Here is a 17,129-nt window from a genome sequence, read left to right on the forward strand (position 1 = left end):
TACGACACCAAACAACTTTTCACCCTTGAGTTACATTAATAAGTCGGGGCAAAGATTCTGACACCTGCCAACAATTGAAATTCTGGAGAATTCTGGAGTTGCACATGTTTGGTGGACTTTTGAGGTCGGTTGAAGAGGCCGTTGTTGCTGAGCAGCACACTGACCGACTGCATCTGCCCACTGTTGCTGTAATGGCTACTCTCCGTGCCTCAAGCGCTGTTTCTCTTGCGTTCCCATGACAACTGGGCCTTCATCCTCGCTGCGCCGCCTCCCCGCCTGCTGCTCACTCCGTGCCGTGCACGAGGGCCTGTGCCCGGGCCCACATCGCTGTGTTTTGGTCGTTGCGCACAAACTGGACTGCCTCACCCGACACACCCACGCTGCAGTGTGGGTGGAGTAGCACTTGACACCTCCACCTCCAGAGGTTCTTGGATGTTTGTGAGTTTGTTTCTGTGTTTGTACGTTTGAACCCGTTTGAACGCAGCTGTGCTAGTGAGGGTGTCGGGGTGGGATGAGAGACGTAGGGTTCACCCATCCCAATGCTCCCTTCTGCTTTAATTTAATAGGATTAATCTTCATCGCTGTCAAGGATCGGCGCTGATTAGGATGCACATGACCCGGGTATTTTAAGAGCCCATACAAGCGCACTGCTGGCACCACTTCAGAACCGGAGAAATAAATAAACAGGGTTAAAAACAAAATGCAGGCAGAGGAAACACAACTTTTACAAGGAGCTGGCGAAGCGGTACCAGGCTCCCTGGATCCATGTCATCACTTAATAAGCTGCTATATAAACAGTTACGGTGAGTCCAGGACGGATGCTGTCATGCCTCGGGACCTTTGCTTCACTTGTTCTGCACTGCTTTGGTTGGTACCTAAACTGGAACTGCCCTGACACCGTAGCAGACCAGCCCGCTTTAATAACCTCTGTGCTTTCTCACCGACACCTCTGATTCATTAGGCCCTGAATGAGTTTAGGCAGAGCGTCATATTAAAGCAGTGTGCGTGTTGATAATGCCCGTGGTAGATTGAACAGTGATGTGAGGACGCTTGAGAAACTGCAAGAGAGACATTTTGTGCTGTATTCTCAGCAGGAGGCAGACACAACACAGAGGGAGGGGTCACTCACTGAGTGACACACTGTAGAGTCAGCAAGTGCCAATGTGACAGTGGAGAAAGCTTCTGCAGTGTTATTCTGTGCTACCACAATTCAGATTTCCCTGCACCGACCCTGTGGCCACACTGGATCCCCTAGCGGTCTGGTCCGGTTGTGTAGGAGTTCATCCAAGACCCTCCTAAGGTCTTCCTTCTCCCCGAACATCAGCGTAAACTTCAAAGATTCCCTTGCCTAACATTTAGACATTCCCTTTTTATGTATTGTCCCTTTCCCCCTTGTCTTTCTGGCAGAGGCTCTCTTCTCCTCTCTCGCTGTGTGAAGAGGAGCTTCACGGTTTCTCTGTGCCGCTCTCACCCTATCTCTCTCTCCGGGGCGAGGCTGTTAATAATGCAGGAGGATTAGCTGATTTATGTGAGCTGGAGGCGCCGGGGAAAGCTGGGGATCCTGAAGGCGACAGGCAGAAAGAGAGGGCCGAGGAGTGTGCAATGTCGAGGGCGGTGCCATACAGGAGCCCTGGGTTTACTGGATGATGGGGACTGGATGTGTGCCGAGCGGCACGCTGGCTTTACTCCACCCTGCACTCCACAGAGCTCTGCCAGAAGTGCTCCGCAGGGTCAGGGGTGATGGGAGGTGGCAGCGGAGAGGGAAAAAGAGAGAAGCATGGATACCGTAGCACGCCATCACTCTACCTCCCACTGGCATGTATGTTGTTGCTATGGCACCCGTTCCTACACGGCTGCCTCCGAAAGATATTTAAAGTCTTACTTGTCATTTCTGAGTTTTATGCTTTAAATGTTTATAGTGATAATATGATGTATTATATTATTGGTTGTCTTTGTTCTATTGCTTTATATTTTGCGTCAGATCTTAGATGCTGCTTGCTAACTTTGACTCAAAAGGATGAGAACTACCTGTGCACAGGTGCACCATTTTTTCTCGCAAGACAATCGGAGCAAGGGGGGCTGAGCGTGATATGACCCCTTTAAACAGCTTTTCCTGTTGTAATATCCATGAAACGCAACAAACAACAACTAAAGATGCATTAATACTCAAACAAGGAACATTCAACAGTTTTTTTCTTCCTGTGGGCGGGTTTTAAGGGATTTTTTTTTTGTTGCAGTGTGAAATGTGCTCGTCAAATACTGCTTAGGAGACAACTTTTTTGTGAGTTTGTAATAAACCGTCACACACACACACACAAGGTGGGTTTTAAGGTGGTTTTTAACGTGTTTTTTTTTTCGAGCTAGTGTGAGGTTGGGGATTGTGGGGGATTTCCACCTGTCTGGGGTGAAAAGTGTGACATCGAGATGTGTTTGTATGTGTGCAATAATACGCGCCCATGCCTATTCTCTGTGTGTGTGTGTGTGTGCGCGCGCCTCTGCATGCTCCTGTGCTCTGGCCCATGAGCCACAGGCTATTCGGTGCAGGAGGAGCAGCAGGCAGACTGATGGGTTTATCCCCGCTGTCTGCCCAGAGGATGTGCTCTCTCAACACCTGGCTGATTAAGACTTCCACGCAATTGTTTTCACACTCCCAGAAAAGGATCGATTCATGTTTGGACTGATTCATGCGTAAAGAAAATCAAATCACCTAGCGCTCCTTGTGAGAGGATTATTTCTTTCACCATGTTGCTCACCCCAATGTTTTCACGGCCAGCCCTGTGCGCACAATGCAGGATTCACCAGTGTGTGAGTTTGTGCAAGTATATGCACGCGTGCCCTCACCCTGGCACCATACATATGCATGAGACTTCAGTGTGACTTGGGGGAAATGGATGTGCAAAAAGTGGGGCACCCGGGCCCCTCGCTCAAGTGCACTGGCGAGCGCGTAATGGGAATGCAATTTAAGCAGTGGTTAATCAGTGTGTTTTCTCCAGCTTGCCCAGCAAAGCATAATAGACAATCAGCCCCCAGTCACTCGGGCGTTGCTACGAATGGTCAATTACTCATCATAGTCTTGTTAAACACACAGTTCAGCCAGCCAGGGACAGATTACTCTGCTGGTGCCATCATTATGGTAAAGAACAAAGCAAAGAAATGCTACGTGTCAGAGAGAAAAGGGGCATAGGGAGGGAAATAAGAGACAATGAGGGTTGGAGAGAGGCATGCACATTATGTCTCTCTGCTCGTCATGATGGGACAGAGGAGGGAAAGAGGAAAGGGCCACTGTGACAAAGCGGAAGGCACGAGGAAAAAGGAGTAAAACACCAAAATGGAAACAAAAGAAAGCACAGGATTGTCAGAGTCATGCAGGGAGAAAAGAAGAAAGAGAGACAGAGAGGAGGTGAAATGAAGCAGAGCAATAAGAGAGATTGAGGGCATGCAAGAGAGAGATGGAGAGTATAAGATAATGGAGGGTAGGGAGAGAAATTGAGAAAGGGACACTGGGGAGCGGGAGCAAAAGTGTGTGAGAGCGAGAGGGAGAGAGCCTGAGAAAGTGTGTACTCAGCTGTGAGATGAGACCTCTGTCTGCCCATGGGGAGAGGCTGTGCGAGAGGAGAGGAGGAGAGGGGAGAGGAGGGGAGAGGACTCTGCTGTCAGTGAGGGGGAGGAGAGTCTCACACTCTCACCCCGTCCCCGGGGCAGCGATCAAATCGGCTTGGCTTTGTGATTCCACCTAGGCCGCCAGTGGGCTCCATACCTTTACATCTACATCTGGTTTGTTTTCCCATAGTCACAGTGTACATGCAATCCTCCAATTCCAACTATGTTTTCTCTCCCTGTGGGTCTGCAGGCAGTGGATTGATGGGCAATTCCTCCGCCTCCTTCATGGGGACCTTTCTGGCGAGTAGTCTGGGCTCGCCCCCCTCCCACCCGTCTCACTCTTCCCGGCCGCCCTCCTCGCCCTCCTCACCCTCCTTCCGGGGAGGACCTCACTCCAGCGCCTCGCAAATCTGGTTTCCCCATTCACATGAAGGTACCTCAATCACACACACACACACACACACACACACACACACACACACACACCCCTCATCTGACCACATGAGGCGGTATTCATGTCTTGGCAGAATTGGGGACCGAGCTTTGTCGGGTGTATTGTTTTTCTGATATTGTGTATTTTTAGGCCGTGTTAGGTTTCCACCAAAGCACAGCTTGTAATCATCTCGCAAAAAAAAAAGCCAGGCTCCCACCCTTTTTATTTGTTCACCGAAATAGTCCCGGGCCCAGCATGTTTGGGATGGAGCACAGTGCCATGGTTTCTGGATGAGGACACACAGGGTCAAGAGTTCAGCCGAGGAATCTTGCGGTATTCGATTCACGTCAGCAGGAATGCCACTCAACGCTCTCGAAAGCAGCATCCGCTATCGCAGGCCAAGAAAAAAGTTGCAGTGATTGCAGAGCTTTCAGCTGGTGTCTCCATCACAGCTTAATAGGGTAGTTCCCACACGACGCTCAGCATTACAAAACCCTGACCGCACGCACACACGCAGGCACACACACACACACACACACACACACGCAGTCAGGAGAATATAAACACACTCAGTTCAACACTTCACATTTCTGCTTAGATACAACCAGGAAGTCACACAAGGATAAAGTAGAGAGATTAATCTGCTTGGGTATTTCAGGAATTCAAATGCTAAGGACGACAGATAAATGTAAGACCTCCAATGCCACCGACTCATATATTTATGCAAGGTCTGCTTTACCCGTGACTTCACTTCTGTCACTTTTTTTTTTTTTTTTTTATAGATTTACACGTTCTTAATCTTTTGCTAATTACATGATGTGATGGCCCCTTAATGCCATCTGGTGAACTACAGTCTTTGAAGTTGTGTTTCAGTGGTCTTGTATTTATTTATTTGCTAAGAATAGCCCAGCTGTTGGTGCGCGGGGGTACGCCAGTGGGGAGTGTTTGTTATTTGTGGTCACTGATCAGCGGCGCCCCAGTTGCGTGATGAGAGTTTGTTAAGCCATCGCATGCCCCCCAGCACTCTTCAGATGTACAAGGAGACAGGACAAATGCATTTGAATGAGATATGAGCTCTGGCATCAGCTCAGTGGAAGACTCATTTTGTAAGCATCGGTGTTCCTTTCACCTTTATGGTTTCAGGGTTTCATTGTCAAAGATTTTTTTCTTGTGGAAAAGTAGAATAATATTAATAAGAGTGATGATGATAATGCCAAGCCTAATAAAAGTAATGGAGGTGATTATGACTGGGATTATTACTCAGTTGGCAATGGAGGCCATTATCTCTATTGCAGTTTAATTGCATCTAACACACTAAGAGCATGATTGAATCCAGACTGTTCATCAACCACATTCAGCTGTTCCCTCCTCAAGATAATTGCATATTGTCTTTTTCCTGTTTTGCATAAAAAGCAAGTCATCAAAATGAGCGGCACAATTACCCAGCCTCTCGCCTCCTCTCTCCGGGTGTCAGCAGAACCCCACCAGCAGCAGAGCAGGCACCGACTTGTGTTTGTGTGTCGGCGCATTAGTGTGTCACTTGTAACCTTAAAGATATTCTCTGGGTTTTTTTTTTTTTGAGAGAGGTGTGTTGTTAAAGTGGCGGTTTTGCATGCAAATCCAAGCATAGCAGCTCACATTTGTATTCAAAGATTACTGTATGATCCTCGTGTCTCTGGCATATACCTGTCATGGTGCTGGATGTCTTTGTTTCTGCTATTCTTCTGACACGTTTGCCACAGATTAAAGAGCTAAAATCGACCACGTATTGAGCAATAGATGACAATGATCTCATTAGTCAATTGTTAACCAGTAATAGTCTGGATAAATACTGTCCTAGTCTACTAAAAGAGTAGACTTAATCATAGATTTTATTTTTATGAGGCTCTTAAAAACAATTTATATTTTTTTATATTTATCACTTTTGAAATGTTATTATGGCGGAGATGAGGAGAAGTCAAATAAAGTGTGTTATCTAGAAACCACTCAGATGTTTTATTTTCAGAATAAAAAAGGTAGAAATGTTCACTATGATCTCGACCTTCAACAAAATGCACATAGTAATAGACAGTGAAAAGATACACGTGGCTGACATTGGTTTTTACTCCAGTAAGAAATGTGTTGACACGTTTGAGGATATTTTGCAAACTAACAAGCCTAAAAAACGTAAGCTCCTTGGTGAAGATAATAGTAATAACAATAAGGATAATAATGACTATATTAACAATATCAGAACCATGTATTACCAGGTATGTTTTCATACAAGGAATTTGGGGGCTGCATACATAAGACAAACAACAATTTAACACAAGATATAGAAACATATAAAATTTACAATAGAATATAAAACAGTGCACAGACAAACTAGACACTATAGTATACTGTACTATAAACAAGTGTATTTAAATATGGATTATGAAGAGAAGAAGTATTGAGAAAGATAATAATTAACCATGTCTGTGAAATACAAGCTGACAATTAAACAGTCAACAATCATACTCGGTACATTTTTCCTAATTTGAAATAGCTTTAAAGTTCAGTTTCTGGGGTTGGAAGGCAAAACCAGAGAGAAAAAAATATGTGTTTGTCAACTTAATCCGCATTAGCGCGGACATTAGTGTGGAGCATTTTTAGAGAGGGCCAGTTAAGTCGTGCACAGACCACATTTCTGTTCGGAGCATGAGTGACAAACCATTAGCTGAGTGACACTTTAAGCAAAGCTATAAATAACCTCACCACACAACAGTGTTGTTTGGTCCCTTGAATCAAGATAACTCTGGCAGAGGGATTCGGTGAGTGTGGTACAAAAAAGTCTTGTGTTGATTTTTGTATAACGATTTATTGTGTTGGGACAACGAAAGTGTTCAGTATATTGTCTTACAAATGTTGGCATATTTATATAGAGGTGACAATAACCCAACCACTATTGGCTTTCATGATGTCAGAGAGTAGCTTGAATTTAACAAGGTTTTGGTTTCAGATAGTCTCTTCAGATTTATTGCCAATTACAGTAACAGCCATTGTGTGTATCACACGTGGGATTTTCTGTTAATTTGCCGAACGGAGACGTGGACTCACTCACTTTGACAGAGATAGACAGAGACGGATGGCATTATATGATTGTGGGTAGAAGGAGACAGGAAAAAAAAAGTAAAACAGCGTATAGGGACGTTTTAATAAATGTAATGTAAAATGTTTTTCACAACACCTGGTAAAATGGATTAGGCCCTATGAGCTTTTGGAAGATTTGTTTTCATGTGTAAGACCGTTATATAAACCATGAATAACCCCCCCCCCTGAATCAACCATGTGGGGAAAAAAAGAAGAAAAATGGACACAAAAAAAACCTGCGGGCTCCTCACAGGCCTGAGGCCAGCTGGCTGCGGTCCAAATTACTTCTTACGTTATGCCAAAAACAATCGCAGTCTCATATCTCTGTCAACACATACAGACACACGCACGCACACACAATTGCTTGCACACACACCTGTCTAATCCACTTCTGTTTGATACGTCTTTCCAAGCCTATCTTCAGTTGTCCATCTTTCCTTTTGCGAGCAGTTGCTAGCTCTTCCTTTCATGGGATTTAAGAGCGAGACTCTCTCTCTCTCTCTCTCCCTCTCTCTCCCTCTCTCTCCTTCTCTCTCCTTTTCTCCCTCCCTCCCTCTCCTTTCAATTAGTCAAACCCGAAGAGATACACCACAGTACTGCCCCTCCTCCTCCCTTTCGGTGTCTTGATGGTTCTGTCACTTTTTCTCAATTAGCGGCCCTGACAGGCAGCTCAACCTGCTCCTCCTTTCCTTTAGGTCTTCTTCTGCCATGCTCTCTCTCTCTCTGTGTCCTTCCATCTCTGAAATGTTACAGCCGTTTTCCAGAAGACAGTATATACAATTCAACATTAATGTTGTTTTGCCTTTCAGCAAAAGCGGAGAAACCCTCGTGAGCAATGGTAACGGTTTGTGTTTTCTGAGCAGGTATAGCTGAGTGGAAAAGAGAGGGGAAAGAAACACTCTGTCGCCTGCCTCTAATTCGGCAGCCTTAATTCCTTACTGCCTTTAGGTGCTGTTCTATATCCAGCCCCCTTCTTTGTCCTCCCTGTCGGCCCGCTTCTCTCAACCCACCATGCTGTGAGAAATATCTTCAGAACTTCTGGAAATCCCTCCCTCGGTTGCAGCTCTGTTTGTTCTGCCTCTCGCCCCTGCTCCGCCCTTGGAAAGGAGGGCATGCGCTGTGAACTCTCCTCTGTCATTCACTTGCCGATGCTGACTTGTTTATGCGAGTGTGTGGAGGGAAAGAGAGCGAGGCTGCTGTGCAGTCAGCAGACTGCACTAAGACCCTGCTCACGTCGCCTGCAGCAGCAGCAGCAGCAGCAGCAGCAGCAGCAGCAGCTTCCCTTGTCCTGGCCAGATTAATGGCTGAATGGGCTCTGGCGTGCCCAGCAGGCCCCCTCTTGCCGCCCCACTGGAGGGCATGCTGAAACTGAGCGGGCTGGCATTATCGGGCACAGCCAGACCACGCTGTGAAAAGGGATTACGCCGTCAATCGTCACGCACACAAACAACATGCTGCCGCAGAAAAAAAGCCCCTCTCCCGGCTTGGATAAAGACTGCCAAACAGCTCTCTGCTTTTCTCCCTCCCAAAATCAGAGAAAAAAAATGTCTTGCTTAAACAAAGGATCCGCCCTCCTCCCACTGTGGATGAATTGGCATAAATGTGTGTTCTTATTAAGCATGACAGCAAAGAGTCAGACAAAGGGAGAGAGATAGAGAAATAGGTAAAATAGAAAAAAAGTGAGGGCATGTAATTATCACCACATTTTTCTCCTCAGAAAGCAGCACCTCCAGTGTTATTGCAGGACTGTTTGCCCTCTCTGCATTTCATTAATTAAGATGGGAGCATGCGGAGGCCGCTCTGAGACGAGGTCATTAAGCCCACGACAACACTCCTCCCTCCCCAGAGCTGGCTCCCAGCATCGGCCCTATTGTTCCACCGGCAGAAAGTGAGACATTCAACACTCGGAGCTCCTGTGTTGGCCGGGGCCAAAGGAACTGCATCTGCGCTTCCCGGGATCAAGTCGCACGCTTGCCAACACAAATACGTCTGTCTTTCATTTAGTTTGAACTATGTTTTCCTCTCTTTATCCCCCCTCCCCTCCCTCACTCCGTCTGGGAGTTGTGAGGCTGGAGGGTGCGGCAGGTGCAAAAGCAGGGAAAAGGAGATGTGAAACACCTGAACTTCTCTAGATGACTCAGAGGCCACTGAGATGGTTGACTGTGGTTCTGGTGGACGTTAGAAGTGCTGTCTGGAAAGTGGCACTAACACAGCATGTCTCCAGTATCTTCTCTTGATGTCTCCCCACCTCCTTCTCTTTCCGTCCTGCCCTGACATGCGTTTTCACTCATGGTGATAATGCATATAGGTTACTTTTTTCTTCTTCTTAATATCTCTGTAGCCTGTGTGTAGCATGGAGTAGATGGAGATGACACAGGTTAAATCACGGCAGTATCACATGACATGCTGTGTTCACTATGCTTTTTTTGGTTCACACTTAACACTTTTTACTAAAAGTATTTCTTGCAATCATCTAGCATAACTAGTTGTACAGTTTTAGAGATGGAGAAATACAATTTACATTGATTTGTTCAGATTAGTATAAGTTTAAGTTTGCCATGAAAGTGGGTTGTCAGAAATTATTTGTCAATTATTTCAATCCAATTAAATGTTCTCTCTCCTCCACCTTCAAAGCCCTTTGAGTTTTTGAATGTCCCAATGCAAAATGAGTTATGGTTTGGTTGTGGTGTCCATGTCCTCCATATAGGCTTGATGCTGTAAACCAAGGTGCACCGCCTAACAGTTCCAACCTCCAAATGACCTCTTACCTTTGATATATGTCAGTTAAGGTCAGGCCTCTCAACTTTTTCTTCATTGTAAACACAAGCTTCAAATCCATCCTCCACTTCATTCAAATGGACAGTGGTGTCACTGCCAGCTCCGAGAGAGAGATAAAGAAAGAGCCATATGTTTCAGAGACACATTTCATACATTACAGCAATCCCCAAGCTTGTCATGTATTGTTTGCATTCTAAATTCAGGCAGGAAAGGCAAACACGACAGGCAGAGCCAGCGCTTATTTGCGTATGAACACCACCAGCTGCATTGGACCAGAAGGATTATGCTGGGTTAGCCTGGATAACTGCATCTTGGAGGTTATTGTCCTGTCTTATCAATTCTCTCCATCTCTCTCTCTCTCTCTGCTATCCATCTCAGCAGCTCCAGGGTATCCTCGATTCTCAGGGAGTTTGGCCCACACTTTCCTTCCCATGAGCCACTTGGATCACCATGCCAACAGTGGAGTTCTCTACGGGCAGCACCGTTTCTATGACACGCAAAAAGGTGAGGCATGAGATTATTAAAAAGTCAATCAGACAGAAAGAAGACAATTCAATTCATACAACATATATGGTTTAATGTGTTGTGGGTTATTGATACAAGGATGCCTGGGGACACGAACGTGAGAGCCGAATAATCTAATTTTGTCGTCACCTTTTCCTTTCTTGACTAATGCTTTTGTCTTTACTGGCCGGCCTTTCTTCCTCTCAGAGAACTTCTATCTTCGAGGTCTCCCGTCCCAGCCACCTCTCATCTCTGCCAATCACAGTCTGCCTCCAATGTCCAGGGCAGGTTCAGGACACTCTCAAGGGTCCTGCAGCAGAGACAGAGATCCAGGAATAGGCATTGGTCTACATAAAGGCCTAAAAGAGGCATCTGTGGAGAGAGGAGTGGTACCTGTAAAGGACAAGGAGAGGTCCAGTAGCAAACAAGAGGCAAAGGAGAGACAGCAGCAGCAACAGCAGCAGCAACAGCAGCAGCAGCAGCAACAGCAGCAGCAACAGCAGCAGCAACAGCAACAGCTCCACAACCACCAGCCACCCCAGTCCACACACCACCACCATTCCCACTCCCATCAGCAGCACCCACACTATCCACAGCACCCACTACCTCTGGAGGAGGTCAACAGTCGGGCCCTGGAGAGGCACAAGGCATCCCTTACCATGGAGTACAACAAGGAACACCCTCAGAGTATGGGCAAGCCCTTTAGTGCCTGCTTGCACAATGGCAAGATGCAAAACGGAGATGCAGGAACCGGAGCAGGGGCTAAGAACTCCATGCCCAGCTGTGGGGGGGAGGGCACGGCCCTTGGGGTCATGGTGGGTGGAGGCAGCAGCCAGGTTAGACATATGGGGTCCAGCGTTAGTAGTCGCTGTACCAAAGAGGGGATAAGTGGGGAGATGAGGATCAGTGAACAACCTTCAGACTGTCTGGAAAGGGGTCAGGCACCACTCCACCACTCGCTGTCCTACTCTGTACCACCACCCTTACACATGGGTGCTGCTGCTGGAGGAGCACACCCCCATTCACATCCTCATACTCACCCCCATACACATCCTCACTCAGGGGGCTTCCACTGTCTTCAGCTCCACCCAAGCCACCCACACCATCCACATCATTCCCACCATACACACCACCATCCAGACTTCTTCTGCCCGCCCCCTCCTGCTCCTTTAGTCAACCCTGCCTCACATGAGAGGGGGACGGCCAATGTGGGACGAGAACCTAAAATCACAGGGCCTACATTTGTGCCATCTGTCGCGGGCCTGGGGGACAAATCTAGTGGTCCATTCCAGCTTGGTAGCCCAGACTGCCATGGTGTGGGCGGTGGAGGGGGAGGCGGCAATAACAAGGATAAGGTAATAGAAAAGAATGGAGGTGGCGGGCACCATAGTAATTGGCAAAGAAAACAGCAGCAGCAACAACAACAACAGCAGCAGCAGCAGCAGCAGCAACAGCAGCAGCAGCAGCAACAACAGCACCCATACAGAAAGACAGATAAGGCTCCAGATTGGATGCAGTCCCACCACCAACACATTCAGCCCTCACAGCTTCCTCCACCTCCCCAACTACAACCGCCTCCACATCCCCAACAGCAGCATCAGGTTGTACGATCACGCAGTGCTGAGTGTATCAACAGTGGTGTGGACATGGATGTGTTTAGACCCTCAATGCCCCAGGGGCCAAAGGCTGGACACTCTGTTGCTCATTCTGTCAACACGTCTCCGTACAGAGATTGTTCCCATCCAGGACCCCAACCTAACTCCTCCCCACTTGGAAGTAAAAGCATGGTTCAACATAGTGGCACTGGAGTAGCCCATGGCCCTGGTTCTGCCGTTAGCTGCTCCTTGCAGAGAGATGGCCAAAAGGTAGCCAGGATACGCCACCAGCAACATGGCCGACCGGGACCAGATGCTCCTTCTCCTGTTGAATTGAACCAAGGGACTAGTCAGGAGCTGAAAAGAAAAATGGAGATGTCTCCATATGGTTACGGCAACAGCAGTGGGCAGCACCACCACCAGCAGACCCCGGTGCCACCCTGGGCCATGAGGCCTCCCCACCACATGTCACAAACCGAGGAGGAGCAGAGGAAGTCTTACATGGACTTAGGGAGTACTGGTCTGCAACACTCCCAGCAACAGCAGCAGCAACAACAACAACAACAGCAGCAGCAGTCGGGAATGAGCCTGCCACCTCCCCAGCCTCCCTCAGCACCTCCCATCAGTCAGCAGCCACAGCAGCAACCAGAGCCCCAGGGCCCAACTCAGGGGGAGAGCAGTGCCATGAAAAGCTTACTAAAATACAGCAACCAGCAACAGCCACTGCTCCTCTCCCAGAAGAGCCCCTTTGGAGGGCTGGGAACGCTCAAATCAGGTGCTGCTGGGGGGAGCTGTGCCCTGCAGGGCAACAAACAGACTCTACCTTCCAGAAAGGGCCCAGCCAATGAAAATGAGCGCCCTGATTACAGTGGGCGGGGCCGGGATATGGGGGATGCAGGTCATGGTGAAAGTGAGGTGCGGCAGCCACCAGTTGGAATTGCAGTGGCTGTGGCCAGACAAAGGGAGCCACCTTGTCGCTCAGCAGACAGTCATCCAAACAGCCGACAAGGCAGGGTACATCCCTCAGTGAAAGGTAAGCAGATAGGTCACTGCCGCATAAACAGAGGTGCGGGGAACACAGACCTTTTTTTCCTATCTGTCACTTGTTGATGACATAGCAGTGAAACCAAAACAAAAAAGGGGTGAAAACATATTGGTGGCACTGAACATTGTTTCCAGTGACGAGAAAAACCTTTATTTTTTGAAGATGCATTAAAGGATTAAGACTCATGTATAGTATGACATTTAGTTTGGTGCAAATAGCATTAAAAAGCATTTTTTTAGTGGGGCAAAATACTCTTGTTAGTTATGGTTGGTTTTTGAGAAAGTGTGAGAGACTAGTGAACATGTTCTCACTAGGTGAGAGCTATTGGTTAAGATAATGCTTGTCTCGCAGGACCACCCCGCTCCATGTATCCTTCAGATCCTACTGCCGAAGAGGAGAGAAAGAGGATGAGTGGGGAACAGATAGGTCTGACTTGCTTGGACAGAGAGAGAGATGCATATATCAGGTAAGCACCTGTTTAGCCACTGCTCATTATGTATTTCTAATATGTTATTGTTAGAAACCTTCAGTAGCCTTTTTTTGCATTTCCTTACCGTTGTCTCATCCTGATGACAGGGATAATAAGGAAAGGGTGGAGTTTGCAAGAATCCACCCCTCCAACAGCTGTCACGGAGACCTGACCTCTCATCTCATGGTCCCAGGCGGGACTTCCCTCCAGTCTGGCCAATTAGGAGATCCTGCTGCACATTCTGCTCACCATCATTGGATGCCAAGAACTGGAAGCCCATCCCTTTGGATGACAGGACACTCTTATGGTCAGAAAATATTAATCGTTTTAGCAATTAAGAGTGCATTTATACTTTCCAACTGTGTGACTTATTACAATGTTACGGATCAATAAACAAAGGCGGTAAATGGACCCGTACTTGTATTGCGCTTTTCTAGTCTTCTGACCACTCAAAGCGCTTTAACACTACATGACATGATTTTGAGTGCTATTTGTTGTATATTTTTAGCAGTGTTTAACATATGTGATGGGTATATATATATATATATATATATATATATATATATATATATATATATGAAAATCTAAACTGACATCCTTTCTGTAAAGCAGGTATAGGCCACACAGCCCTGCACCAGAATCTGCCCCCAGGTTTCTCGACAGCTATGCCAGGCCCTCTGCAGCCAGTCCTGCCTCTGCCTCAGGACCCCTCTGCCCAGCTGGTGGTCTTGCCCACTGAGCCTCCCGCCCATCCTGCAAGCCATCACCTGGGTATGCCATACCCTTTCTTTGTCTTCTGTCAAGTTTATTTAAAAAGTACATTGAATGTATATGCACATGTGTACAGCCTCATGGACATTATTACAGTATTGGAACTGTCTGCTGATTTCCCTTTAACGGACTCATTCAGAGACACATCACAATTCCAAGATTTTATGCACACCACCTGCTCGGTTCAGCCGGAATAGGGCTCTCTACGGGTTAGGGTGCTTATCCAAAGCTATACTGTATGTGCAACTTCCACCACACACACACACGCGAAAAAGAGAAAGTGGGAGGGTGAGGGGCAGATCACTTCTCAAAACTCATTGCAGACGCATTTTCAGTGAGCAGGCTGTGACATTTAATTAGCTCACAATCTTCAACGGTACGTTTCCTTCTGTGCTCTGCAGGAGTTTTAGCCAGGAAAGGAAGTGCATCCACAAAAAAAAGCTTTCCCACAGGAAACATCTAAGTTTATGTCGCTGAAAACAAGGATTTTTGGTGTGTCTAGGAGAAATGGGTTGGAGGGGCGAGTCAATGTCAAAGGGCGAGAGAATAGAATCAAGATTAGGTTTTTGAGGTTCCTCCAGTTTGGGCCCAGTACTTCCTAAGTGGGACCGCTGTCACAGCACATCACCCACACCAAGTTACTGGTCTTTTAAAGCCAAGGATTGAGAGCTTTTCCACCCACTGATATGGGAACTAAGCTTCCTGCTGGGCCCTTTCGCAGACCCTTTCCTGCGATTTGGCTAAGCAGGTGGGACTTTTTGGCGGAAAGTCCGCTCTGAATGCTCCAGCGAGACAAACACATCCGTATTTCCAGCCCCCAGTATTTTGACCGCTAATCAAACTACAGCCATCATCATCTGTTCGCATTTCATCATTGACTTTCTTTCCCCCCAACATTCCAGATAATTCTCAAGGCAGTTCTTAAGAGACAGAGCTTTCTGTTTCAGGGGGGAGAGTGTGGGATTGCTGCTGCCTAGGGAGATGTTGTTCTGTGAAACCCAAAATCGTATTTTGAAAGACGTTTGTCTGTCGTCTGTATAAGTTCTGAATACAATGACATTTAAATGATCCATAATGCTTTCTCTGTTTTGAAATGGGTGTGTGGGATGTGGATAATGACTGCATCTGGATATGGATAACACAATGTTGTATTCTAGTGTGTTGATGGGAAAGGTTGCTAAAGTGTGTATGTGCATGCTTTTATTATTGTTCTGAGGTAGCCCCCTTTGTCACATTCCTCCTCCTTTTTCTCATTAGATGTGATGGAGCAGCCAGGGCTGTGGCCCCCTGTGTATGGCGCTCGGGGCCCAGCCTCCCACATGCAGCATCCTGCTGTGTACTCCCGATCCCAGTTTCTACGGCAACAGGAGCTGTACGCTCTCCAGCAGCACCAGCAGCTCCAGCATCAGCATCAACATCAGCACCAGAGCCACCAGTCGCAGCAACCACAGTCTCAAACCCAGCAGCAGCAACAGCAGCACCACAGAGCTGTGCATGGCATGGACATGCAACATCACGCCACTCACAATTCACAGGTGATCACAGCTCAAAATATGCAAGATTTCAGAAGAGCTTGATTGAATTAGATCTCTTCATCTCACTGGGTAGCTATCTACACATACAAAAGTGAAAAAGCAGAGTGCATGAGTCAGCTTTTCTCACATGACTATTCTATTTTTAACTCCCCTAATATTTTTTTCTGGGATATGCTGACGTTCTCACAGGATGGAGTAAATCACTGAATATAGGCTGCGGAGCAAGTAGCTGTTTTTTAATTGGTTATTACATTGCAAATGTAGAAATTCACATGCTTGAGATCTCCCAGATTTTTTTTGGAGGTTATTCTGTAAATGTAGAAATGAAAATAACTTAATTGTATTCCCACAGATGCAGAAGAGGCCGGATGAGCCCTCTGTTGAACTAGAAGAACTAATTTCTGAACCGAGAACATCCAAACCTGCAAAGCCCTACTCTTACAACCCATCTCAGAGGAACACCTCTCCCGGGGCCTGTGCCGCTCACCTGTCCCCTTGTTGCCAGTCTCCGTCTCTACGACCACATCCCAAGAGTACTCCTTCTACTCCCTGTCCTGCTCCCAGCCCTGCCGCAGCAGCCCCTCACTCACCTGCCATCAGCCCTGCTCCATCTCTGATGCTCAAGGGGGCTGAGTCCCAGGACAAGCGAGGAGAGGGACAGCCTCCCCAGGATTACCCACAGTCTCTGGAGCCTGGTAAGCATGAGAAAAAGGTTTTACAGACTCCTTACGTTGCATGGCATGCAATGGCTTCAGTATGAGCTACATTGATAACATCAAATGAAATCCTGTTAAAGTATAATCGGTTTAAAATGCCGTCAGTTACACATTATAAGCCAAACATCTCTGACACAGCAAGAGAAAAGGGACAGTGCATTATTGTATCACCTTGAACATTATATCCGGTGGTAATTGCAATGGCCACTGTTGTAAATTATCTTTTTTGTCTGCTGATGTTGTGTTAATATGTGTGGGTGGCTCTGTTGGCAAGAACCTGATTGACTGAACAGCTCAAGGCTGCAGAAAATGGCTGCCGGCTGAGCTGGGGCTTTCCACTACCGTTACTTCGGTAATGACCGAGAAACACCTCAATAGCAGCCCTCACGTCTCCTCCACCCCCACAAGCCCCACACTCTCTTCATCATCATTAATGTCTGGCTAACAGCGGCCGCGCGCCAGAGGAATTGTGTCAGGTGCTCTGATAAACCAAAGCTTGGCCCACTTCAAATAATACACGGACACATTTGCGTGTGGTCCTCTGTCCATCCTACTGCTGGGAGATCAAGGCA

The 17,129-nt window shown here is 47.2% G+C and overlaps 1 protein-coding gene across 7 annotated transcripts in view; it reads left to right on the plus strand.

The window, feature by feature from the left end:
- The window catches only part of LOC137786300 (BAH and coiled-coil domain-containing protein 1), a 61,263-nt gene that overhangs the window by 25,647 nt on the left and 18,487 nt on the right, over positions 1-17,129 (plus strand). For 4 of the 7 annotated variants that reach the window (XM_068578072.1, XM_068578076.1, XM_068578077.1 and 1 more), the window contains exons 3-10: positions 3,851-4,033; positions 10,301-10,426; positions 10,634-13,054; positions 13,418-13,532; positions 13,643-13,842; positions 14,145-14,306; positions 15,564-15,841; positions 16,194-16,536. In XM_068578072.1, the coding sequence (XP_068434173.1) occupies positions 3,851-4,033; positions 10,301-10,426; positions 10,634-13,054; positions 13,418-13,532; positions 13,643-13,842; positions 14,145-14,306; positions 15,564-15,841; positions 16,194-16,536 (3,828 nt within the window). The remainder of the gene's footprint in view (positions 1-3,850; positions 4,034-10,300; positions 10,427-10,633; positions 13,055-13,417; positions 13,533-13,642; positions 13,843-14,144; positions 14,307-15,563; positions 15,842-16,193; positions 16,537-17,129) is intronic. The other 3 variants (XM_068578073.1, XM_068578075.1, XM_068578078.1) reach the window with 3 other exon arrangements.

This window comes from Clinocottus analis, unplaced genomic scaffold, assembly GCF_023055335.1.
Source record: "Clinocottus analis isolate CAN_PGR_092001 unplaced genomic scaffold, fCliAna1.0.p SCAF_16, whole genome shotgun sequence".
Lineage (NCBI taxonomy): Eukaryota > Metazoa > Chordata > Actinopteri > Perciformes > Cottidae > Clinocottus > Clinocottus analis.